Genomic DNA, 24683 nt, shown 5'->3' on the forward strand with positions numbered 1-24683 from the left:
CAGGCTTACATTTCTAATTGCATGCTCCAATGTTCAAGTTCTTTCATCTATTGACAATCCTTTCTAATTTCTCCAAGTGTTTATGGAAATATTGACAGAACATTTCTAATGCTGACAAACTTCTTATCATCTGTTCGGTGCAAGCAGGCTGTAGGGAGCTCAGTGAATTGTCTGTCTTCTCATTGTTGCCATGGAGGGTTCATACCCCCCAAAGGCAGTGCCAGCAGGCAGGACTTAGCCTGTCCAGTTTGTCACAGAGACATTAATGTGTTCCTTGGATGGCCAGAAGGGCACAGAATCTGCTCTGGGTTAGCAGCCTTCTCCTCATCAGTTTCATCACCTGTGCTCTGCCTTCCCTCAGGCCTGGTCATGCAATCCTCTTGGAAAGATTTGTTATGGCAGCCTTGCATCCTGTGGGCGACATGTGCTATTACCCATTTGGCCACTGGTTTGACCCTTTTTTAGCAGGGGCTGATGGCTGGCCCTGGGGCACAAGCCCACAGGAGCTTGTGAGTGAAGGCACAACCTCCTGCAGCATCAGGACGTGGGGTGCTTGATACAAGCCTGCTTTGTAGGGGGCTCAGCCTGCTTTGGCACAGCTGAGGGAGCTCGGTGTACCCCCCCACTAGTTTGGCTTCTGTGCAGTTTTATGTGAGTTTCTTTGCTACATGTACCCTCATCCTCAGCCTGTTTTTGAACTGGTGCTTCCCTGCTGTTTCCCTGGGCTGTTTGCATCTGACAGCTCAGCAGGCTGCAGTAAAAGCAGGGAAGGATAAAGGTAAAAAACCCCTCTATAAAGTGGGTGGGAAACTGCTGAGCACTGTACAGGAAACCTAGACAGTGAGCTGGAATCATGTACCAGTGTGGGCAGCATGCACAGCCAAGATGCCTCACTCCTGGGAATACGGCCTGGACTGGCCAGTGTGCAGCTGTGTCACAGTCCTTAGGAGTTCCTGGGCTCAGTGTCCTGTGGCTCTTGGTCCCAAGCAGATGTCTTCAATTCTGAATTTTGGAATATTTGAGTAGACCGTGTGGAGATGAAAAAACTTGTGACAAAAAGTTTTCTCTAGCAGAGACAGTTTCTTCCTACCTTAGGCACATTTTGTGTGTGCGTAGACAGTTTTCCAATGTTTTTCTTTGGAAAATTTAAAGGGAAAATGGGCAGTTCATTTACATAATAGAAATATGGGTAAGAGTCTGTTTCTAGAAATATAAATCCCTTTACTTTTCTCAGAAGCAAAAGGAAGCAAACTTGTACCTTTTGGTGTGAGTTTAACAGAATTGATGATTAATGCTGCTAATACTGCCCCTGTGTTGCCATGGGAACTCCCCTTAGCTGTCTCACTGCTGTCAAAGTACAAGTCTGCTCTTCAGGGTGCTTGTGGGACCAAGTAACAGTGGACCTGCACTCAGACCCCCCAAGATAGCTGTGGTATGAACTAATTGCTGAAAATAAGTTTGGTGTATGCAATACTGCAGATGTATGAAGGAAAAAAACAAAACCAAACCTTGCTGAACTCTGTTTTTAAATAACTCTCCACCTCCAAAGAAAATAGGCAATTCTCTCTTTATTTCTTTAGAGAACATCGTAGAGCAGGGAAATATAATTTTCAACCAGGTTTTTGTATGATGTGCCAAAGCTTTAGGATCTAATGTTTGTACCACGCTGTACCAGTGCATTTAGGACCTTGGGTTAGCCTTTTTTACAAACTATTGAAGAGATGCTATAGATCTCCTAAATCCGAGTTTGATTCTTTTAGTTGGCACAGGAGGCAATACATCACTGTGCTGAAAAAAATAAAAGCCTTGGCCTTTTTTCTACTGATCTAGGTCACAATTGCAGGCAGTAATTTATCCTGCTGGATAAAAGAAAATGTGAATTGAAATGAATGCATTTTGTTGTTTCTGCCTGTTGAGTTCCATCTGTAACCCTTCTTGAGCTAGCATCCTAATGTAAAATCATAATTTTCTTTAGTACCAACACTTTACAGAAAATGGCAACAAGATAGTAAATGTCAACTGAACTTGAACTATTCTTTGAAGTCTGTGTAGATTAGCTGTTCAGGTGCTCTGTTGTTTCTTGCAGAATGGAAACTGGAGAACTTGAAGAGGCTTGATGTCAATCAGGTATCAAACACACCTAATTTAATAGTTCACAAGTTTTCCCCTTAAGTTATGAGTTTTGCGTGATTTAAAGTAATTACTTAATTTGAGTGAATGATCACACCAATGTAACATTTCCCCAGAAACAGGAACCACAATAACATGATGAGGCCAATTTTAAATTGCTTGTTGACAAGCAATTGACAGCTGCACACACAACTTCTCCTGAAGATGCATTGTTACACCATTTATTTAAGTGATCACACATGGCTGTAGGAAAAGTGCAGTACAATGTACCAGGTCCCCCAAGCTGCTGTCACAAAATCAAAACCATTTCTTGCTATAGTGGTAAACTGTGGGGGTTTTTTTTCATCTGTGATTGTGGCCCAAATATTTTGCAACTTAGACAATTAGTCAAGGAAGAAAAGAATGTGAACAACTTTTCCATTGATCCTTAATCAGTCAAGCTGTTTTAAACTGTGGTGCTTCATCATCCTACAAAAATCAATATATGAATAACAGACTCCAAACCTACTCAAACAAGGGAAATAATTTCATGCTAGAAGGTTCAAATTGGGAATGTTGTGGATTAGCTGCCTTCAGCAAAGCCCTGGTACAAAACTACAAAAAAAGATTAGTTTTTCTCTCAAGGTTGTTAGGAGTTATGGCAATGTTGGTTTGAGACTGTAAAGACTGTAAAGAAGAGTCTTGAGTATTACTTTGCCCTGGAAAATGGACTTTCCAAAGACAGAGCTTTTGTCCTGTAGTACACATGGGACTGTGGGTAAAAACAGCAAATGAGACTTTTAATTATCATTGCACTCCAAGTGTATTGTTCTCAGCAAATAATGGTTTGGAGTCTGCCCAGTAGATCTGAGGCTGGAGTAGTGCCTGTGGTTTCAGTGTAGTTTTTTCAGATTTATGCTGGAGAAACAAAGAGTTTTGGTGTGTAGTTTTATATTAAAGGAAAATATAAACCTGGTAAGAGGCAGTGTTTATTATCACAAATAGAAGGAAATGATAACTTACTTTATGAGATGCCTTAGTGAAGATTGAAGGGCCTTTTTGAGGCCTGACTGGACATTAAAAAACTGCAGAAACTCCCTCTGCAGGGGAGAAGGGGAGTAATCTGCGCTGTGGAAGCATGGCATAAAGGATGTTGTGAAAAGCAGTATATCCAGAATACTGCTTAAAACTGTAAATATGAAATTAGTTCCTTTGGTCATATAAATAGTCATAAAAAATGTATGCCTCTCTGAGTGCAGTAAAGGAGCTGTTGAATTCCTGCAAATAAATACTGGGGTGGTTATATTTGCTTTTTAAATGAAATGTATTTTTTCAAGCTTGCTCAGCAGCAGAGCTTCATATTTTGAATCTAATCATGCCATGACTACTAGCAACTAAAAACCCAAAAAACTGTAAAGGAGAGTTGTATGTACAACTTGGCAATATTGCATAATTATCTTTTGCATATGCAGATATGTTATAATTAAGCTGAATTTGTTATCTCTAGAGGCTGAAGCTGTGTTAAAATGGAATGCTTCTGTTTGCACAGGCTGATATAGCACCACTGATGGCTTCCCTTATCGGTGTGCCTTTCCCCCTGAACTCTGTGGTAAGAAGTACAGATGTTTTTCTATGTTATGAAAATCTGTTTGCTATAAAGGAAGAGCTGCTGGGGGCAAGACTTGAGGTGTGTGAGGAGAAGGATTACAGATTTGTAAAGGTGTTATAGGGTGTGAAGACTGCTTGTAGTTTTAATTTTGTGTGTATCTGTAGAGTACAAACTTAAATTTTTTTAACGTATTGTGTAGGGCTCTTAATTGGAGAGGCAGCTGGTCCTTTTGTCATCTGCAACTTTATACTTTTGAGCTATATAAAAGTTTTTTGTTGCTTTGTTTTTAGGGATGGTAAAAATGCAATATGGTTTGAATAACACATGATTTTGATCATGAAAGCTAAGCCTGTAAACAAGCCAGTTCCTGCAATTTAATGTTCAATTATTTCTTGATTAAACTGGTGTACTTTCTTCAGATGTTATCTTGTGCCTCTAATTTAGTGAAGAGTGAGATGGCTTTTTCTTTTAATTTCTTTCATGTATTATTACATAGTTCAAAAGTTGCCTCATAAATATTGAATTGACAATTAGCATTTCATTAGTGTGCTGTCACACTGCTAGTTTCACATATAAAACACCTATTTACAGCATATTTTTTGGAATATTTCTTCTGGGGACTCTGCCCAAGGGATTGTCCCCTTGTCCTGCACTCATTGCTGGTTGTGTGAGGAAAGCTGCCCAACACAGTGTGGCATGGGAGCTGCTCCCTTTCCTACCCCAAGTACTGGATTGAGTCAGGCCCAGGTGAGGCTTTGGGTAGAAGACTGTTAGGGGTATCAAAAATAGCTTTTGATTAGAGGTTGTTTATATTATAGTATATAGTTTGGCAACAACTTCTGTTATTTATGCTTTTTGCATTCCTGTAGAAGCTGAGAATTACAGACAATCCCTATAATGTTGCAAATCTGTTCGAGAAGAATATTTTCAAAGGAGTTACATGAGTTATTTCAGCAGTAATTTGAAGGGTTCTTACTGCTTATTTGGCCAGGAATTCAGTTAAGAGAAATTCCTGTTATTTAATTTAATTTTCTTTTTACTTATTATGTGTATTTTTCTTCCTCAGGGAACTCTACCTCTGGAGTATCTGAACACTAGTGCTCTTTTCAAAGCAGAGAGCATGTTTACCAATGCTGTTCAGATTCTTGAGCAATTTAAGGTACTAAACATATGGTAAAAAAGCCCAACTTATTTGAATAATAGTTGTTGCTATGTGTAAGTAAATGTATGACTTACCCTATCCATAGTGTGCCAAGTTGAAAGGATTAAAATTGAATGCACATTCATTTGATTGAATAGCTGTGAGGCTTATCTGGGGAAGCTTGAAATACTTTAATAAAAAAGTTTGGTTGGCATTTTCTAAGGAGAATGAGTAACTTTTTTCTTGCTTCTTAACAAAAATGATGTTTATTGGTGTTAATGTAAATCTACTGGCAGTATGTAGGTAGAATGCTGGTACCAGAGAAGGGAAATAATGCCTTTGCAATGGGGGCTGGGAGACAAGGCCTTAAATCAGGCTCACTACACAAACAGATCAGAAAGGTAAAAGGTTCCTGTGCATTAAAGAAATTAAATTAGCGGCCTAATTAACTTCTGGCTAATGCTGTTATATCTGTTGTTTTGCTTTGCAAGTGTTCATCTCTGGTTCCTCTGTCTTGATTCATTTAATATTGGATATTACATTATGAGAACACAGGAGTGGTCCAAATAAAAAAGGTTCTGTTTCACAAAGCAGTGGAGTGAGAAACTGTCCAAAATCCCAGTTTTGGTAAGGCATAGAAATACTCCGAGGGAAAACCATCCTCCACAGATGATAGAAGCCGAGACACAAAATAACTCCTAACGTGTCTGGGAATTGCTGTCATGATAGTGAAACAATGAACTAGCATGAGATGACCTGTGTGAGATCAGCACCTTCAGCATCTTCTGTCCCTTTGTGAATGCCAGCTTCACAAAGGTGTGGATACCAGGGTGGCAGTGTCAGCAGCAGAATCACTTTCAAAAATCAGGTGGAGACCTGGTGTATTAACAGGGGGAGTAACTGGTGGGGTTGGATGTGAAGTTTGAAGCATGCAGATATCACCTCTGCAGTTGGAAGACCTCTGCTTTAAGCACTAAGAATGACTCAGATATTTTTCAGTTAAATTGGCATCTTGGAGATTATTCAAAAAACAAAGTAGTTCTGCTTCTTCTTTCTTTTGAGCTTACTTTTGTTTTGTTATTCTGTAGTGCTGGGTTATTGTTGTTGGCTTTTTTTTAGCATTGTATTGGAATGATCCTGTCTGCATTTCCTTTGAATTTCCTTTTTTCTCTGCTGAAGCAGAAGTAGACTAGCTTAGACATGCCAAGTGGATTTTTACTTTTCCTGTGATGGGCTGACCTGACCACAGTTTATGCTCCCTGGAGATGATGTTGCCTTGGATGGATAGGATGAAATGTGTGGGCTCCCACTTCCAGCTGTCAGGTTTTACAAGTGGTGTGCTTAGCAAGTTCCTGACTGTACATTATGCCAGCAGTCAGACTTGAGTCAGGCAGCTGCAGGAGGCCTTAAAGATGTTTTGGAGGACCTTGGGAAAAGTGTCTCTGATGGCATCAAAACCTTCTATTTTTGTCCATGTGCAGGTTTATTGATTTACAGTGTTGCTTTGGCAGTGTTTGCTGCAGTGTACTGGTGCCTGTCTGGTATAAATGGTGCTGGTTTCATTGAGGGTGGTTGTCACTGAAACCTGGTGGCACTTCTATCCACATCTTCCTTTTATACTGGAAACTATAGAAGGCCTTCTGAGAAAACCAGTGGCTGAAGCATGGTTTATTTACTTTAGAGCAGATCTGAGTTTCCAGGAGCTCAGAGGAGTTGTGCATACTGGAGTATAACACCCAGATATTGGGAGTATGATTTCATTCCTTTTCCCAAGTCTCATACATCTTCTTTATCTCTTGTTGTTTAATTCCTGATACAATTTTTAGTCTTGTTGCCACTTGCATGTAATAATTTAATGCTCTTTTATGTAGGTTAAGATGAGTCAGAGAAAGGAAACCACATTGTCAATTCTGTTCACACCATTCAAGTAAGTGTCTGTAAAAACTATGTATATTTTACCTGATTATCTTACCACTTGCTTTGGTATTTTAGCGAGCTGCAACAACTCATTCAGTCTCTTAAGTCTTTTTTAGATGGAAATGTTTATCTCCTATGAAACTTTGCGCTAGAACTCTATGCAATTACCTGCTTCTTCTCACCAGAACTTTAAGATGGAATTGGGGTGATCTGGTCTGCATTTCCTTAGAATTTCCTTTTTCTCTGCTGAAGCAGACTGGCTTAGACATGCCAAGTGGATTTTTACTTTTCCTGCAATGGGCAGGAAAAAGTAAAATCTATTCCTTACATTTTATTTTCCATTAAGGGTTATTTGTCTAAGCTTTTTTTGACACTATAGCTATATAGATTGTACTGCTTTTTTTCTTGCTATACTTTGGGAATTTTTTCAGCATACTTTGGGAGATACAAGTCCCTATAGCGTCAGAAAGTGCAATCTGTTAATTTTTATATATATATATGTAAAAGTTGAACTTAGAATTGTTTCTTCTGTGATTTAAATGCCAATGAAGAATAAATAAAAATGTATTGCATCTGGAAAAGAAACTTACAATGTTTAGCGTTTGTGTTGCCTAGTCTTAGGGTTTCCAGGGCTATTGAAGGAGTCTCTGGGAACTCTTCTCTAATCTATGGAACAGTTACTGCTCCCCTCACCCTTCTATCTTATCTAATTAAAGCTTCTTTTTCCTTTTCCTTTCTTCTGTAAAGGTTTTTGAAAGCTTTGCCATGGGTGCATGTGATAGTGTTCAGTTCTGCTCGCAGTTGGTGGAGTGCTCCAAAAATGCCTTGTCACCAAGAGCAGCTGTTTTCCTTTGGGAAATAGAGCAATGTTAATTAAGATCGTTAAATCATAGCAGCAGTAAAATGCACTTGAGTTGCTTCCTGTGAAGTATGTTTATTGTTAAAGATGATTGCTGTCTGTCTGAACAGACAATTGCTGTGTTATTTTATACCTCTAGCTCCTTCAAAGGGAAAGGCTCAAGACAGTCTGTGAGACAAAAGTCAAGTTAATCCTGGGCACATAATGAATCCTTTAGAACAAATTCTGAATAACAATGACAGCTGCATTATCCAAGAATTTCCGGATCTGTGTGAAATAAAATGCCCATATGGAAAGGATGGATGGTTCTCTTTGATAAATGACTATTAGTTTGATTTCACAGCCTTTCATTTTTACCTTTCCTTGAGAAATAAGACTGAGTCTATACAATAAGATGTGCTTTTCTTAATGCTATATTTATCTTTAAAGGATCTAAGAATTACCTCTTGCTTTATGGATTGCTTTTTTATGCTATGTTGGATTGATTTAAGTGGAAATGCCAGAGACATTTATCACTTGGAAAATGCAACTAAAATTTGGTATAAACATATTGTTATTTTGGTATGGTCCACTGCAAAAATAACTTTATTTTCTTTAGATACTCTACAGTTTTTTCTGAATCAAAATTTGGATTAATAGTTATTCCAGGAAATGTTTTTATTTGAGACCAAAATAATTCCTTGGATGTGTGAATGTCATTGATGAGCGGGGTGCATCACTCCAGCCGAGAGAAGTGATAACTGTTTCACAATGTTTGATAGTAAATGCCACAGCAGTTAGCAAGATTTAGTGTCAAGGTGCACTTGATTATTTACTGCATAGAGGATGGGTCAGAAAAAGCTGTCATGGAGATCCTCCTGTTGAGTTGTTAGATGCAGAGAAGACCCCCTTACATTCTAACCTCCTTCTCAGAGGGAGTTTAGATGCAGCTGGGTCTAGAATTAGTTCCAGATTTGGTCAGTGGTTTTGGTCACTGCTACCACAGTGAAATGCCTTACAGGAATGTTAAGGGGGTGAAGACTTTCTTTGTTGCTTCAGGATGATGCTGTTTATTCATGCTTGGAAAGCAGAAAAAGACTCACCATGGATGGTCACAGACTAATGAAAATACTCACCCAAAGTGTGGTGGGAGTAGTTTAGCCACGTTCTGATTAGTCTTCACAGCTCTCCTTGAATTTCAAAAGTTGGCTCATGTCTGGGAAGCTACCAAGGGGTCTTGTCTAACCTCTTACTAATAGTTGGGATGAAGTGGTTGAACACCAACTTACTTTTAAGCAGATGAGTAACTTCTTAGTGCTGCAGCCTGCAGGAACCAAAGGAAGACTGAAGGTAGTTTTAGGCATGACCTGTCTATAGATCCATCCCTCCTTTCACATGCAGATGATTGAATGTGTGTGGAGTGAACACAAGCCTGAACTTCAGCTGCAGATACATGATCTGATTAGTATGAGGCAAACCACATCAGATAATCACACAAATTATGCTTGAATCTGAATAACATAGAGAGGGGAAGGCATGCATCCCCTTTCTGCTGTCTTTGTTGAGACACATTTTTGGTGGCAGATAGGGGATGTAGAAGGGTATTATTGCTTTTTCAGGTAAAGTTAAAAATGCTAAGGTGGGGACACCTACCTCCTGTCCAGAGCAAGAGAAATCCTGGCGTGCTGTGCTATGTTTCAGAGTCATTGGTATTTGTAGGGAGTTTGTGTTTCTGCAGAGCTGTATGCTATTGGGAGTTGTCAGCCCAGGTTTATTATCAGGTTTGACCCCTGATCTGTATTAACCTATGGTTGGCCTTACTTGTTGCTGCAGCTGAGCACAGTTCTGTGCTGTGTCTGCTCTACTGTCCTTTCATTCAGACACAAATAACTGCCTCTGTTCATTTTCAGTTGTTGTACAAAGGAGTTATACTCTTCTTTTTAATCCTTCTGGTGCCTGAAATATGTAACTCGAAGCTCAGAAGGTGTATGCTCCAACATATAGTTCTTTTTTCCTTCATAGTTTATTGGTAGTTAGTAAAAGGTAATTCACGTCTGAAGCGCTTTGGAATAATGACGTTACGTAGAAAATTTTAAATATTTTGTTTGTGAGTATTAGATTTTGTGTTATTTCAGCAATTTGGTGACCTGAAAACGAACAAAGATATGTCTAAGAACCGAATTTCTTAAATTATTTAAAGATGCAGTTGAATACAGTCTGTATAATAGAAATGTAGAAATGAGCTCCAGAAGAAATCTGAGTTTAGAATTTCAGGTTGAGACATTCTGGTTTTAGAGGTGCAATTACTAATGAATATGTAGTTTACAGAGTAGGAGAGAGGGGAGGATATATTCACAAACAATGTGTTCTGTAGAAATTGCAACTTAACAGAAACTTAACCTGGACTTAATTTTTTCAGTCAGAAATAGCATTAAAATGTTTTGACTTTCTGAGGGGAAAATCCTGTTTTCTAGTTTGATTTTCAGGTGTTTTATTACTGAGTAGAAAACTGTTCATGACCTTCACCTGCAATGACCCAAAAACCAGTGTTTGAGTTGTACATTGAATATATTGTAGCAAAAGCATAAAGCTAGTATACACATATATATTTGTGGATAAAATAAGCCTGTTTTCAAAGTGTTGGCAACAGAGGAAAGAGTATTGAATTGATATAAAGCTTCTGATTTCCACAGGGAGTCTCATCCCTAGCAGAAGTGTGGCTGGCACAGTGGACAGGAAATGAAGGAGGCCAGTAGATATGTGCCCTTTCCTTCTTGGATCTAAATTGCATCTCTCTCTGAAATCCATCTGTCAGGTGTATAATGATGAGAAGGAGGATGGAGCTGATCATTGTGTTATGTGATAGAAACTACAATAGTGTCTACTTGACCAGACTTGAGGTGGGTTAGAGTTTGAATAGCTCTATCTATTAATAAGGATGTGTCTGGCTGCCATTTTTGCTTTATCAAAGTGCCTTCATCAAGGAACAAATCTGGGTAAAAGTGTATCCTGAGGCTACTTGTGAAACCGTTGAGACTGCATTTCAGAAACTCAGCTCCAAGTGTTTGATTCTGCAAGGCAAGGTGCAGTATCCCTTGCTGAGACTGAATACTTAATTGCAGTTCTAGTTGGATATATGAAAGAAGTTACTATCTGAAATTTGTTGCCTTCCCGCTTCCTTTCTCTCCCTGCCTTATTTTCTCAACTACAAAAGACATTTTCAAAAGCCACTTGCTTAGCAAAATCAGAGGCTTTTCTCAGAATTCTGAGAAGAGAAGCACACTGCCTTGACCTTTATGTGTAAGAAAAGGAGGTGCCAAGATACCAGATGCTTTGAAGGAAGTGAGAGGACAAATCTGAAGACTGCTGACAGAGGAAAAAAATGTCCAGGGTAGTGAACTATCTTAGCTTTCTGACCATTTGATGCACCTTAGGGCAACTGCCAAGCTGGCACAGCTCAAAGACCAGTGTGGCAAGGGGCCAGATGCTACTGTTGCAAAATCATTCCCAAAGTTGGCATCTCTGGCCCGTGGAAGTAATCCTGCAAGAAGTATCAGAAGGACAGGGTGGTGTGGTGAGTAAATGGTGCAGCAGTGTTGCCCTAAAATCTGTGTAACCAGTTAGTGCAATTTCATTGTCCCAACAGGTACAAGAGATTTAAGATAACTACATAAAAGCACAGGAGTCATTTTGCATAGTCCTGGTGGATCCAGTGCCTTCAGGGATGGCTGTGCTTCCAGCTGGTCAGGTTCTGGTCCCTCGCAGTAAGGTGGCAGGGGCAGTAGTTTAAGAACCACCATCTTCAGAAAAAAATCCAAGGGATGGACCCCTAAACTATAATCAGTGCTTGCTTACCGCTAGCTCTGCTTTTTTATTGAGTGTCTTGAAGTTTTTATTAATAATAAAAACTTGGGGGTTGGGGGTTTTTTATCAGGAAATACAAACTTGACTTTTAGTAAGGTACTTGAGCCATCTTCTCATATAGGAAAAATCCCATCCCACCTTATGCTGCATTTTTAAAGTAACCTAATAGTCTGAATCCTACATATTCATCGTACCAAATAATTACTTTTGTGTGCATAATCTAGTTAAACTTGCATATTTATGTAGACAATCACTGCATTTTTAATGTGCAGTGTACATTTATTAAATAAAAATGTATTTTTCACCATATGAAAATGTACCTCTTCCTTTACTCTATCCTCTAGTATGAATTGAGATATAACTGCCTTAAACATTTGTATGGACTTTGGTGTAAGGAAATATCAATCATGTAGAGGCTGAGTCTTTCCACATAATTGCCCATTATGTATTTTGTCAGTGATAGAAAAGAAAATAGAGTGTAAAGTGTCTTTGAAGATTACAGAAACTTCAAAAAACTGCCATGTGCACAAATATCTCTCTTTTCTTCCTTTCTCTGATGACTGGAGATACAGTACTACATTGTTCCCTCTGTCTGATGGCCTTTCAAAACTTAAATAATAGATATTCCCACAAAATTGACATTTGGATCAAAGTGAAGCAGGTGATTTCTTTTCCGCTATTGAGCATGGCAGGGTTCCTTAAGATGTCAGTACATCCTTTGAAACATATTATTTTTGTTTGGTTTAAATAAATTACTTTTATTGAAATAACTGGTAATATGTAAGGTATTTGTGATATATGTGATAATGCTTGCAAGAGCAAACATTTCGCATTTAATGCCAAGAGGAAAGGGTGAAAATATTGCAGTAGGGAAGGATAGTCTCATAGTGATTATTCTCCCTGCGTGTTTGTTGGAATGCTTTGTGTCTTCAGAGGACCTTTTATTTAGCAGAAGCACTGATTTAGCTGCAGAGATTTCAGCCCCTTCATCCTGTGGTCAAGAATGAAGGACCAGCAGCTTCTATCAATTCCAAGTGAACCCTGGAAAAGCAGGTAGTCTTTTCCTGTCTCCACTTTGTCCCCATTGTGTTATCAGGTGTGAATCTAGGCACAAGGGATTGCTGGTACAAGCCAGCCAGTGTGGGCACCTTTAGCCTGCTGGTGTTGGGTGGCAGACTGTCAGCCCTCTCCCCTTCAACCTTGGCTTTAAGGACATGTGTAGATACATCAAAAAATAGAACTGCAGTGCTGTAGAGACAAAGTGCTCAAATGAAAATAATGGTTTTGTATTATTCTTTACAAAAAGCCCTCCTGTTTAAATAGTTAAGGTATTATCTCTTCAGGGAGAAATCAATGCCTTTCTTTGGCAAAAATGTCAGCTTCTCTCTCACTGAATGGGCCATGTCTGAAGCACACTGCTGCTCTCCTCTCAGAAGGCAGACATCCTGCTGGTCCTGAGTTTCAGCAGTGCACTCAGGAGCTGTTAGTTTGTACATGAAAAGCTAACTGGAAGCGGCTTCTGCGCAGGAGGACTGGACGTAATTGGATTTACTATCAGAAAGGAAGTAGGTAAGGTCTTAAGAAGGAGCTAAAAGGCTGGTATAGAAGATAAAATATCACAAGATTAATGTATATTTCTCTATTTCCTTGTATTATAAATCCTTTTGGCCTTTTTGTGGAACTTGTGAGGCTTTGTGCAATGAGGGTGAGTGAGGATTTCCAGCAGATGGTAGGAGAGGACGGACAGAGAATGCTCTGCTCTGGGGTGTGAGGTGAGGGGCAGAGTACAGGGCTCTTTCTGGATCCCAGTAAGAAAAGCCCAATAACAAATAGCTTAATAAAGTAGCTGTTCAAATAATAGGAAATGAACAGAAGAAAACAGATAGCAAGTAAATCATACATCCCTTCAGATGCTGGGCACCCTATGTTGGGGAGCATGGGATCAGTTTTCTGATGGTGCCACACAGATGCTGGCAGTGGAGGCATTCCCTTGTATTGCTCATTCAAGCTGCCTGAATGAGGTGATTTTCAATCAAGAAATCAACCCTGGTGATAATTTCTACTGTCAGACAGAAAGGAGGTTCACATGAGAACTTGCAGCTCTTACATCCATGAGGACAGGCAGGCAGTGTAATCCCTGTTACAGAGTGGGAATTGCCTGCAGGCTGCTCTGTTCCTCCCAGCTGACTGGGTCTGTCCCTTGGCCAAGGTATTTGGGCACCACGTGCCTGGGCCTGCATATGGTATGTGGATCTGTGACTCCTTGATGTGCAGTGGTCTTCTGGTTAGGATCAGTGTGGGTGTTCTCCCAGACATGTTTGGGTGCCCGTGGGGCCCTGCTAGTAGGTACTTCCACAGCACAAGCTGCCTGCTCTGGATGCAGCTGCTTCAAAAATGGTCACTAGGGTTTAGGATGGGCATGTAGGATGGTGGAGCAGAAGAGGAGCTGTGGTATAACACTACATAGCCACAACACTGCAGATAGCTAGATCCAGCTCATTGTCATAAATCATATATAAGTCATTGACATAAATAATCATGTATCTTGCAGATGTGAGGGCTCACTGGCAGCATTGGCAGAGTGTTGTTATGGACAGTCAGCACACATCCCTCCCCTGTAGTACTAAAATAAAAGGGACTTTAAAAATGGTGCCTTTCTTTTCCTTCAAGGATCTTCCACCTTCCCTGAAAAACAGTTTCCCTTTCCAAAGCTGTGGCATCATGTCCTGCTATGGCTTTCTGGACAAACCCCCTGCCCCTGGAAGATCCCTGCATCCAGCTTCTCAGTTCTGCTTTAAGGGGATCAGAGGGACAGTTTTGGAGTGTGGTCTCCTCCCTTCTGGCCTCTGCTTCTCTGAATCTCTTGCCATAGTAGTTTACATGCAAAATATGCTGTGTGCAGCCCAGTTACCTTAATTGCTTCTCTGTTCAGTGAATTGGCAGCTGGCAGTTTAGTTGTCAGCTCCTTTTTCTCTCATCATTGTTATCTAAGGGATTTACATAAATATCCTAAGGCACTATGCTGTTGAATATGCTACATCAGGGATACTGATTTGTGAATATTAAAGGCTATTTTAATTCCCGGGACTTGACAGTGCAGGGTTAGAGCATTACCAGTCAGACCATTTCCTGCAGCTTCGCTGATGTTCTGCTGTCCTCCTCTGCATGTTTGTAAATCTGATGAATACAAAAGCATAGATGTACTCATAGGTTTCTGCAATGTGTCAGTAAATAGACTTTTTGCTACCTTTGGCCTGTGGAAGTGTCTATGTCCTTTCAGTTCCTTATGCTTTAAAGAACAAAAACCTCAGAACTCAAAAACTGGAGCCTCTTATTGACTTTCTCCATTCTTTTCTTTCTTTTGGAGTGTCAGCAGTGCTTTTTAATGCTTCTTTAAAAGAAAAGGATAACTGAGTTGCTAAAATAACTTACTATGACCCTACAACTAGACTACCTGACTAAAAATTTAACACAGTAGTCAGAAAACCCAGAAATACAAAAACCCACTTGAAATTTAGACCCTTCAAAACTGAAAGTCCTGACAGTGGAACAACAGGAACAAAGGCATTAGATTAAGTTGGGAAAGGGAATATTGTGGGTTCTGGGCTTTATGAAGCTCTAGTAAACCCTTTAGTGTAAGTTTATGTAGAGCACATTTTCTTTTAAAAAGCATAACTTTAGTGTACTAATACTATGGCTGTAATTTTTAAAAACTGTAATCAACATGCATCTTCTAATTATCAAAATGATGGTTTTTAGGACTTGCCTCTTTTAGCAGCTTACCTGAAAATATTTTAGTAAACAAGTAAAATTAAGGCCATCTGAACAGATTAAGGATCACTGATTTACCCATCAAATTGTTTAATCTTTGAAGCTTCACTCTTTGATCAGAACTAAAATGTATGCTAAGGATTGTCTCTTTATCTCACACTATGTGCTTTCAGTCTGTCTTTGGCAGATACTATAAAACAGTTATTTTTTCCAAAAAGGCGCATCTGAAACACTGGAATTGAATGCGTTTTGAAAATGGGAAAAAATTGGCTTCTGGACATTAAAATTCATGTAAATAGGTAATTTGGCGAGCTCCATAGAATTGTAATAGCTTTCTTTTTCCTGATCATTGCCCCAGGTAACATCATGTACTCTGTATTGCACAGCAAGTTCAACAGAAAGGAAATATTGTGGTTCCAGACTTGGATTTTTGAAATATTTATTTGGTCAATTTTTTTTCACATTTTATTGAATGAACTTAAGTGTTTGCATCATTTGCCATTCACTGTCTTTGTGATTGTTCTTTGCTGTTAATGAAGTGGGAAAGTTTTCTTTTATGCATTTTATTCTGCTCCTACAAGACTGTGCACAGTACTTGGAAAAGTAAACAGGAAGCAAGAAACAGGGGAATTACCAAGTTGGGTTCATTTGAGATTGCGCTGTCACCAACATAAAGTCTCTGCACTCATGGGTTGCTAACTGGAGTGAATTTGTGGTAGAACAGAAATAAATGTGCAGTCATGTTTCTGCCACATTAATAGTGTTGAATGCAGACAGATCTGTGTCTCTACTCTGCCCTTACCCACCTGGTGCTTTCTCAGGTACCATCCTGTTGATCACAGGCAATGTTTGAAGGCAGCTCTCATGGAGGATTGCTTTTTTGAAGCCTGTTGTTGTACTGGCTCAGTTGCTTTTGAATAGCAGCCCTGCAAAAGCTTCAGTCCAGTCCTACAGCTGCATTTTCAAGATGGCATTTTGCCAGCAGTGGATCAAATTATTGCTTTGTGGATCAAAGCCAAAATAGTGGGTCCTGTGAGTACTATTTCAGCTGCTTGCAGGGCTGCTGGAGTGGAAGCCTTCTCTGCTCTGAAGTATGGCCCTCTCACAAAGGGGTGTGGCAACACGGTTTGAACATACTCGGCTGATTGTGTTGCTGGCAATTTTCTCCCATGGGGAGAGAGCCCAGAGACCCTGGCACCTGCCCCATAGAGTGTCTGGATGGCAGAGGCCTCGGATGCTCTGCAGGGTGGGTGGTGCCCAACTTTATCCTGGCTGATTTATTTCAGGTACCAGGGATCTTCTTTCTGGAGAAGAGGATGAGAAGCTGTAATTATTCAGCATTTTGGCAGATGTTGCTGGAGTTGTTTGGACAGTGTCAGGCTGATGGCTCTTTTGCTGCTAACAATTCTGGAGTTAGGAATTTCATAGCAAGGCATGTGAGAAGCTCTGCTTTATGTGGTGTTCAAAAGATGATCACCTATACAAAATTCCATCATGCTATATTCAAATGGCCTTGCTCCATCATGGGGTTGGCACAGGGGTCTAGGGATGTGTGTTCATATTCTTTAGCTTTTTAGTTTTGCATCAACAGGAGGAGCAGGTGCTTTCCTCCCCATCTCCCAAATAGCCAGTATGAAAAAGATAGAAGACTGCTAAACAGCTACTTCTGATTTGCTGCTGGATAAGGGACATAGAAAAGTGATTGCCGTCTTTTGCAAATCTTGCACTCTCAAAGGGTTGTAGGATGTACAGTATTTGCTTTTTTTCTGATGCAGAGAGTGAAAAGGCAGTGGTAGAAGGGTGTAGATATGCGTGAGCTGACATAGGTGCATGGGGTTTGTAAGTGTGTGTAGGTAAGCAGCTGAAATGAATTTGTTTTCATCTGACAATGAGCTAGGCAAAGATCTCAGTCTTTCTCTTGTACGTTTCATCTACTGGTCTATGGTGCTTCCTTGGCTTTCATTATTAAATCTGAATCGTTATAAGTGTCCAACTAATACAGACACGAAGGGGTTACTTTTTATAGCAGAATTCTGGAAAATTTACTGTGCAATAAAATTACCACAAATCTTTACTCAAATAAGTAGGCATAATGAAACCAACAAACTAGCAGTGGTGGATACAGATGCATTTGCAAGGTATCTCCTTTTGTTCTGAGAGCTTTTATTTCCTGATTTGTCTGCAGCGTGCAACCTATGCCATTGGGGATGTAATTACTGTAGTGTGATGATAAACCAGACTCATTGGCCAAAGAGAGATCCCTTTGACATTGCTATGGTGAATGTACTTCATCACAGTCTTGTTGTGAGTTGCTGTCAAATAGCTTAGCTTATATGAAGCATGAGTGATGTGCTGGAAAGATTAATTTTGTCAGGTATACCTATGACAAGGGTAACTAACATCTCAGAAGGGAGAGTTTACAAGCACTTGCATGATTAGCCCAATCATCTTGTTTCATAATTAATTATGTTTATTCATGGATGAAGCTGTGATTTCTCTCTGGAACCAGGAAGTTAATCTCTGATAGCCATAATGAAAAATAAAATGACTCTTCTAGAGCCACCATCATTTTCTGTGAAGAATGTAATCTTAAGTCTTTAGAGTCCTGATAGTATTGTGAATGCATGTTTGTTTATAATCTATGTGATTATGGATTTTTTGTTTTTTTCTTTCAAGTTAAACTGCTGAGTATTACCCTTTTCAGTGCATGTGTTTTGCAATACTTTTAAGAAAAGGAGACAGAGTTGAGTCCACTGACCGAATTCTCTTTTGTGTGTGCCTCTTAATAGGACAGGTATTTTTGTGTTATGGAAAAAGTCCTCAGATTTTACTAGGCAAAACTATTCCTCTTGAATTTGTTACAATTGGATTTTGATGGTGGATAGCTGGCAAGAGCATATACACATACACCCAAGTTTTCCTTCTAGAATTGAGAATATTTCTAATAATTATCAGTAAATTCACTTCATTGCTATTAATATTAATTGCATGGATGTGTTTATTAAGTGACCTTGAGAATACGTTGACATTTGCTAGTGCCTCTGGGATGCTCTGCAACAGGGAAAAGCTCTGATCAGTTTCTTATTTCCTAACATTGTCTTCTGCTGGAGACCTTTAAAATAGTTATAGTTAAAATCAAGTGGTGCTACACACAGATCAAGCTTTAACTTCTCAGATTTAAATTTTCTGTGTGGTTTTGGTTTTTGCTAAGTCTTGTAGATTTTATAGAATCACCATTTCTAAAGTCCATGAGTTTTTTCATAGGCAACTTTCCACTTCTGTTAATGGCTCATATTTGTCTCTTTATACTTTCTGGGAGATTTCTTTTAAATCTCCCATCTACTTTGTCAGCTTCAGGAAGTGAATCAGTATCCTCAATGGATGATAATGGTGACCTATGCCCATTCTTGAATTGATGAATTATCAGCATATTTGGTAACTTTTTTAAACTGGCAAAAATACAAAAAATATTTAATAACTTCTTTTTGTTTTTGTTTAATACAGAGATAAGAAATACCTTAAGATGATAATTCCTTGCATTTTCATAGTAATATATGAATAGTCCTTAGTTTCTGGTGAATTCATAAATTTTACAAAAGCAATTGTTAGACAATTGTAAATGCAACCTCTTGAAAGTTATGTATATGGAAGTAAGGTAATATGTGTGTTATGATGTTAGTTATTGAAAATTAACGATGCACCTGCTAATGGTTACCCAATTTGACAAAATAATTGCTTTCAGTGTTTGATTTAGTCAAAATTTTACTGTTTGAAAATCCCGTTTATTCTGTTACACCATCCATGTACAGAGATCCTAGGTGCTGTCCTCTAAGAAGGAATAGGTGAAGACTATTGTTCATTAGTAATATAAGGATTCAGTGAGAATAAAAGGATAATAAGTGGGTTATAGCTAAATGACTAAAGATATGAAGTAAAATATGATTTTGGCTTGGAAGAAATTTGCATTGAATTTGACAAGGATAGAATTTGCAGATAACAGTATGTGTAAAACAATAAAAATGAGCCAGGGAACAGAGGAACAACTTGAATGTGTTTAAGTCCTAAATAAAGTTTCTGAATATTTATTCCATATTGTTAAAAAATTCTTACCTAAAAGCTAAGATATCTTTTATTTTTTCCTCCCCCTATTTTTTTCCTCTCCTACTTTTCCTCCTCCTATTATTACACATGGTGAAATTCCCATCTTGAGTGGATGTTTTGCTCCCTTTCCCCTACCAAACAACTTAGCAAAATCTGAAAGCCACAGATTTCCTTGAGGCAGGGCTTGGGGTCTGGTTTGCCTCCTTTAGGAGCTGTTTCTAATTGTAGCCCTCAGCCTGTGGAGGTGTAAGGTTGGCTTCCATAGAGATGTATCATGAAGGTGCAGAAACAACCAACATTCACTTTGCTATTTTTCAAGTCTGGTTTCTAAAATCCTCTGTCTTCCCCTCAAAGTTAAGGTGATCAAACTCTTACCATGACCTTGTGATTATCTTTTTATCCCTTTTTCCTTTTCCATGGGGCCTCTTTCCTCCTACTTGTTTATACATACCACCCTTCAATTCTTTTCTAGATTGAAGAGATAAACATTTTCTTACTTTTGAGAAGAGTAGTACCTATATTAAGATTAATTGCTGTTCAAATTATTCAGTGTTTTGGAAGATTCCTGCATGATACTGCTCTGCTCGGAACTTAATGAAATAGCATCACACTATACCAGGATGTTACTACTACTAAAATTCAGGTTGTTGAGGCACAGAATACTTGCAATGTATTTCATGGCTCAAAGGATGGTGTGTATGTATTGCTGATGTATCTGTTAAGTGCTGTATCACCCTATAGACTGGGTTGTAGGCAAAAGTGGTTCATGGCTGTTTGGGAGCTGCAGGAATGAGCATTTCCATGCAGCAGCTGCTTGAAATCAAGACCTGTCCCCGTGGTTCAGCTGAGTGACCACGTGGGCAGCTGTTGATGATTTAAATGGTGGGAGTGACCTGATTTGGCACTGTCTGAAACATGAGGTGGATGGTTGTGAATGAGGCATGGGAAGGAGCAGGAGGCAGGCAGGCAAGCAGCTGGGCCATCTTGTGCCATGGATGCTGAGAGCTGGTGCTGTGCCACTGCCGTGTGTGAGGGGAACCTGCAGTATGAATTCCCTGCCTGTCAGAAGCTGTGGCCCATGGGGGTTTGCTGTGGTGCCAAGAACAACAGAGACTGTGTTATGGCCTATAACTGATCCATATAACTTATGTGCCTTATAACTTATCCAGGGTAGGTCTGGGATTCTCAGGCCTGCTGCTGTCCCTATATATGGAAAGAAAATGGTACTGGAGAAGGCCTTCTGCCTTCATTTAGTGGAGTTTGGTCAACTGGCTTTTTTGTCCTGGTTGCTGCTTTCTGTAAGGGAAGAATGGTAGCAGTTGTTTAGGCTGATGATCAGATTCATCAAAATCCAAGAGATTTTTATCACTGACCTCAGTGTAGCCAGGTAACTGTGTTATCCCCTGCTCAGCTAATAGTTCCTTGAGTAACAGGAGATGCAGTCATACTTTTTAAAGAGAAGATTGTTAGGTATCATCTACTGTTAACATAGAATGTGAGCAAAGCACTCAGTGCAGTCTTATCAACTGCTTACAGCCATATTCAAATCAATTAAATTGCTTAATTTTTCTATGTGCCGTGCTTCCTGTCCAGAGCAGTGGTCAATAATAATGCACAAGGGAGATAGTTCTCAGCAGTATTAGATGGGATCAGCCACATTAATGTCTATTAATGCAGCAATTTTGAGATAAGTTAAAAAGCAGCTGTGTTGACACATGTGAAGATGAATGCAGAGGAATAGATTAGTCTCAATTACCTAATTGCTTCTAATGACATTCAGAATCTATTGGTTTCATTACAGAATAATTATTTTAATTGCAAAGTTAATTTTTTCTGCTCATGAAAAGGAAAAATGTTAATATCTCTTTATATTGTTGTACAGACCACTTTCTGCTTCTGAACAGATCAACTATTTTAAAAAAATAAGACTATATATTGAGCAGCGGAAGTACAATGAAGCGGTAAGTCTGGTTTTGCTATATGGAAATATTTTTTTCTTTAAATCAAAAGTAACTGAGAAATAAAACTTTTTTGTCCTTATGATACACATTTCATTAACTCAAAACCCCACTAAGTCTTCAAGATTTTACAATTTTATACCAATTCTAATAAACAATACTAACATGTTGTATTTTTTCTCAAACTGTTTGTTGCTATTTCATAGTATGATGACTCACAAGACGTGTTTTTATTTTCTACACTAGAAAAGGATAAATTGACAGATAAACGGAGGAATGTAGTTCATGTTTGCACTACTTAAGACTGCTTGTTTCATGAAAAAAGTCTGGTATCTTGCTCCATCACGGATTCTGCTTTATCTAACTTTTTTTTTTTTTTTTACCTGAACCAGCTGTGCTTGGTTTTATTTTCACATTTCAGTGTGTCAGACTGGCAGCCATACATGGAATTATGCTTCTCAGTTCCAGTATTACTTTCCTAAGCATTGGCCAACACTCACTGTGTGGTGGGGTATTTGGTGGGTGCAGTTCACCAATGCTTGTATTCTGATGTTCACAGAAAGAATTTGTAGAGCTAAATGATACCAAGAAGTCTTTCATTTTAACAGATGTGGTTTGGTCATTGACTTCTGTGTTAAAAAGTGTGAAAGTATTAAATACATAAGATTATATTTAACCTGCCAGGCGCAAGGAAGACTCCCATTGTGTGCTAGGGTTGAGTTCTTTTTTCTGAATATGATTCTTGGAGCAATAAATTACTATTTTATGCACAGGACAGCTAAATCTATTTTATGCCTTTTCACTTGCTTTGCTGTAAATTGGAAACTGTTCAGCTTAAATAACTTGATCTATTTCTTTTTGGTTTCTTAATACTTCTACTTAGCTGTCACATTTACTGATAGGAGACATTCTATGCGTTTCAGGAGTAGAACTTGTGATTTTGTATTGTTGCTTATATGTAAATTTTAGTGTTTGTTTGAGTGCTCCAGGTGTTCAAGTTCACTCTTGATCACTCACACATCAGACTTGTACCTGTGCCTTGGTTGTCCTCAGCATCCTGTATTGCAATGAAGAAAAGGTTCTTCCATTCCTGGAACCTGGGGTTTGCGTGATTGTTTGCCTGACCCTTGCAACTCTTTGCATTGCAAATATACACTCAGAATTGTATAGAATAGAAGGATTGTATAGAATAGATGTCTTTTGGGGTGAGTTTGCCTACTGGCAGACTTGTGATTTCTTCAGTAGTTGCTGTACCTTTTCCTGAGTTTGTTTTTGTTGAATCCCACTTGGATACCTGCACATATAAAAAAGCTTCATTGTGTATTCATTGTTCACCTTGTTACTGTACTCTTCCAAATTGTGTGGATGAGCTTCCCATCTATGGGTAAATCACAGCACACCCAAATGGCACAGTGGGAAAACCCATGGTCTTTATTATGGTGTCTCCCCAGTGGAGGTATTGAGTGAGGGGACCTGTGATTAGACTGGGTACAGCCCTTCTTGTTTCCAAATTATTTACATCCTGAGAGCTACAAGCAGCTACTCTGTAAATGCATCTGAGACTCCCCTTTAGTCTCTCAATTCACTGCTGGTGCTTGTGGTATCAGGTACTACTGAAGTGGAGGATGTCAAAACCCAGAAGGGAATACTTCAGGCCATGGAGAGTGACCATGTTTCAGCTGCATCCATAATCCTCCCCCTGTGTAAATGTGCCTTCAGGAGCACCTGACTGGTTTTTAAGGGGATAACTTACACTGGAGTATGTACGGTCAAATGCTTGTGGGAAAACCAAATGGATGCTTGGTAGCAGGTGATGTTCAGGGTGTGCTGTCTGTGTGGCATTCACCTTCTAATCAGCCATGGCCAGGGAGGATGGTGATGGAGCCAGGTGATGGCTGATTTGGTATCCAGCAGCAGTCCCAAGCAGTGTGCACTGCAGCAGTTGGTTCTGGCCAAAACACTGTCCCTGAGCATGGAGAGGACACAAGTGCCAGGAGTGGTAGAGCTGCTGGAGCTCCAGTTGCTGTCAGGCTGATTTGTGGAATGGGGAGCTCACACTCTTCTCATATGTTACTTAAATGTTTTGTCTGCCTCCAGATATCTCTGTGCAAAACCCTGATTAACCTTGCTTTGGAAGGCTTGTCTTACTACCACACCTATGATAGATTATTCCTGGGTCTGAGCATTGCAGTGAGTTTTGTGGGCTGGACGATTTACGTAATTTTGGTCATTATCAAGGCCCACACCAATTTGACCAAGACTGTCCCAGCTAATAAAAAGGTAAGTTTGAAGCATTCAATTATTTATTTCTATCGGTTTTCAGTATTACATGTATGCTAAGTGACTGTGTGCAGGATAAATTGAATACCTTATACTTCTTTTGACTTAATGTGGCAACTGGCAAGCTGTTGAGTTTTCCAGCTGCTGTGAATCCTCTGTGGTGTTGCTGTTAAGTCCAGTGATTAGGATCAGTATTCCTAAGATGTGTGAGTCTGAGTGTGCTGCTTCAGTTTTTCTTGCTACAGCTGTCCATTTGAGATGCTAATGCAAGTGTGAGAAAACATAGTGAGTTAAAGCTATTAAAGGATCTGTATTTAACTGGGTTTAGTTTTCCCAGGTTTAATTTTCAGTATTAACAGCACTCTGTTGTAATAATAATTGTTTGGAAGAATACAGATTTCAGGCTTCCAGTTTCATTGATGGTTCTTCACTGTAAGGCCAAAAAAACCCCCAGCATGTAAATAATTTTATTCCTTTCCTCTTTGGTAATTTTATATCTGTTCTCAGAAACTGTGCAGTCCAGTCATGGCATTTTTAAAATGTGTAGCCTGTTTTGATAGCAGGTGAGCTGTGGTTTCACAGAATAGTGTGCTCTCTTGCTTTTTGTGATTTGCAAGTGTGCAGAAGACCTTAAAGATGAAGGAAGCTCTTTTTGACTAGATTATTATGGTTTGATTTTTCACAAAGTATAAAATCCTAAGAATTTATTTTCAGTCATTCGTCACGAAAAGTGATGTCAAAAAGGTGAATAGGCAAAAAGCTAGCATTTCACTAGAGAGGGGTAAAGCATTTGTGGGGAGGGGAAATTCTCCCAAACTTCAAGCATTTGTTTCAGAATAAAAAGAATTGTTTTATTTTGTAAGGTAGGTGAGAGTGAGCACTCACTTAACATCTTTACTGCCCTCAATATGTTACTCTGAGAAAATTCCTATCATGTTATCTTGAACTTTTTGTTACTGGCTGAAATGAGATAGTGTTGACCTTTAGTGAAAATGCTCAAACAAAATTAAAGTGGAAAATATTCATAAGTGCTGTACTGCATAATTTAGTTGCTCTTTCATCAAATAACGGAGAGGAAATAATCCAGAATGCATG

At 39.2% G+C, this 24683-nt stretch overlaps 1 protein-coding gene across 3 annotated transcripts in view; it reads left to right on the plus strand.

Annotated features, from left to right (window-relative positions):
* PIGN (phosphatidylinositol glycan anchor biosynthesis class N) overlaps positions 1 to 24683 on the plus strand; it is a 99474-nt gene that overhangs the window by 38450 nt on the left and 36341 nt on the right. For all 3 annotated transcript variants that reach the window (XM_074545006.1, XM_074545007.1, XM_026790196.2), the window contains 6 exons: positions 2087 to 2127; positions 3659 to 3718; positions 4785 to 4877; positions 6731 to 6786; positions 21233 to 21311; positions 23406 to 23588. In XM_074545006.1, coding sequence (XP_074401107.1) covers positions 2087 to 2127; positions 3659 to 3718; positions 4785 to 4877; positions 6731 to 6786; positions 21233 to 21311; positions 23406 to 23588 — 512 coding nt within the window. The remainder of the gene's footprint in view (positions 1 to 2086; positions 2128 to 3658; positions 3719 to 4784; positions 4878 to 6730; positions 6787 to 21232; positions 21312 to 23405; positions 23589 to 24683) is intronic.

The sequence above is a fragment of the Zonotrichia albicollis genome, chromosome 1 (assembly GCF_047830755.1).
Source record: "Zonotrichia albicollis isolate bZonAlb1 chromosome 1, bZonAlb1.hap1, whole genome shotgun sequence".
Classification (NCBI taxonomy): domain Eukaryota; kingdom Metazoa; phylum Chordata; class Aves; order Passeriformes; family Passerellidae; genus Zonotrichia; species Zonotrichia albicollis.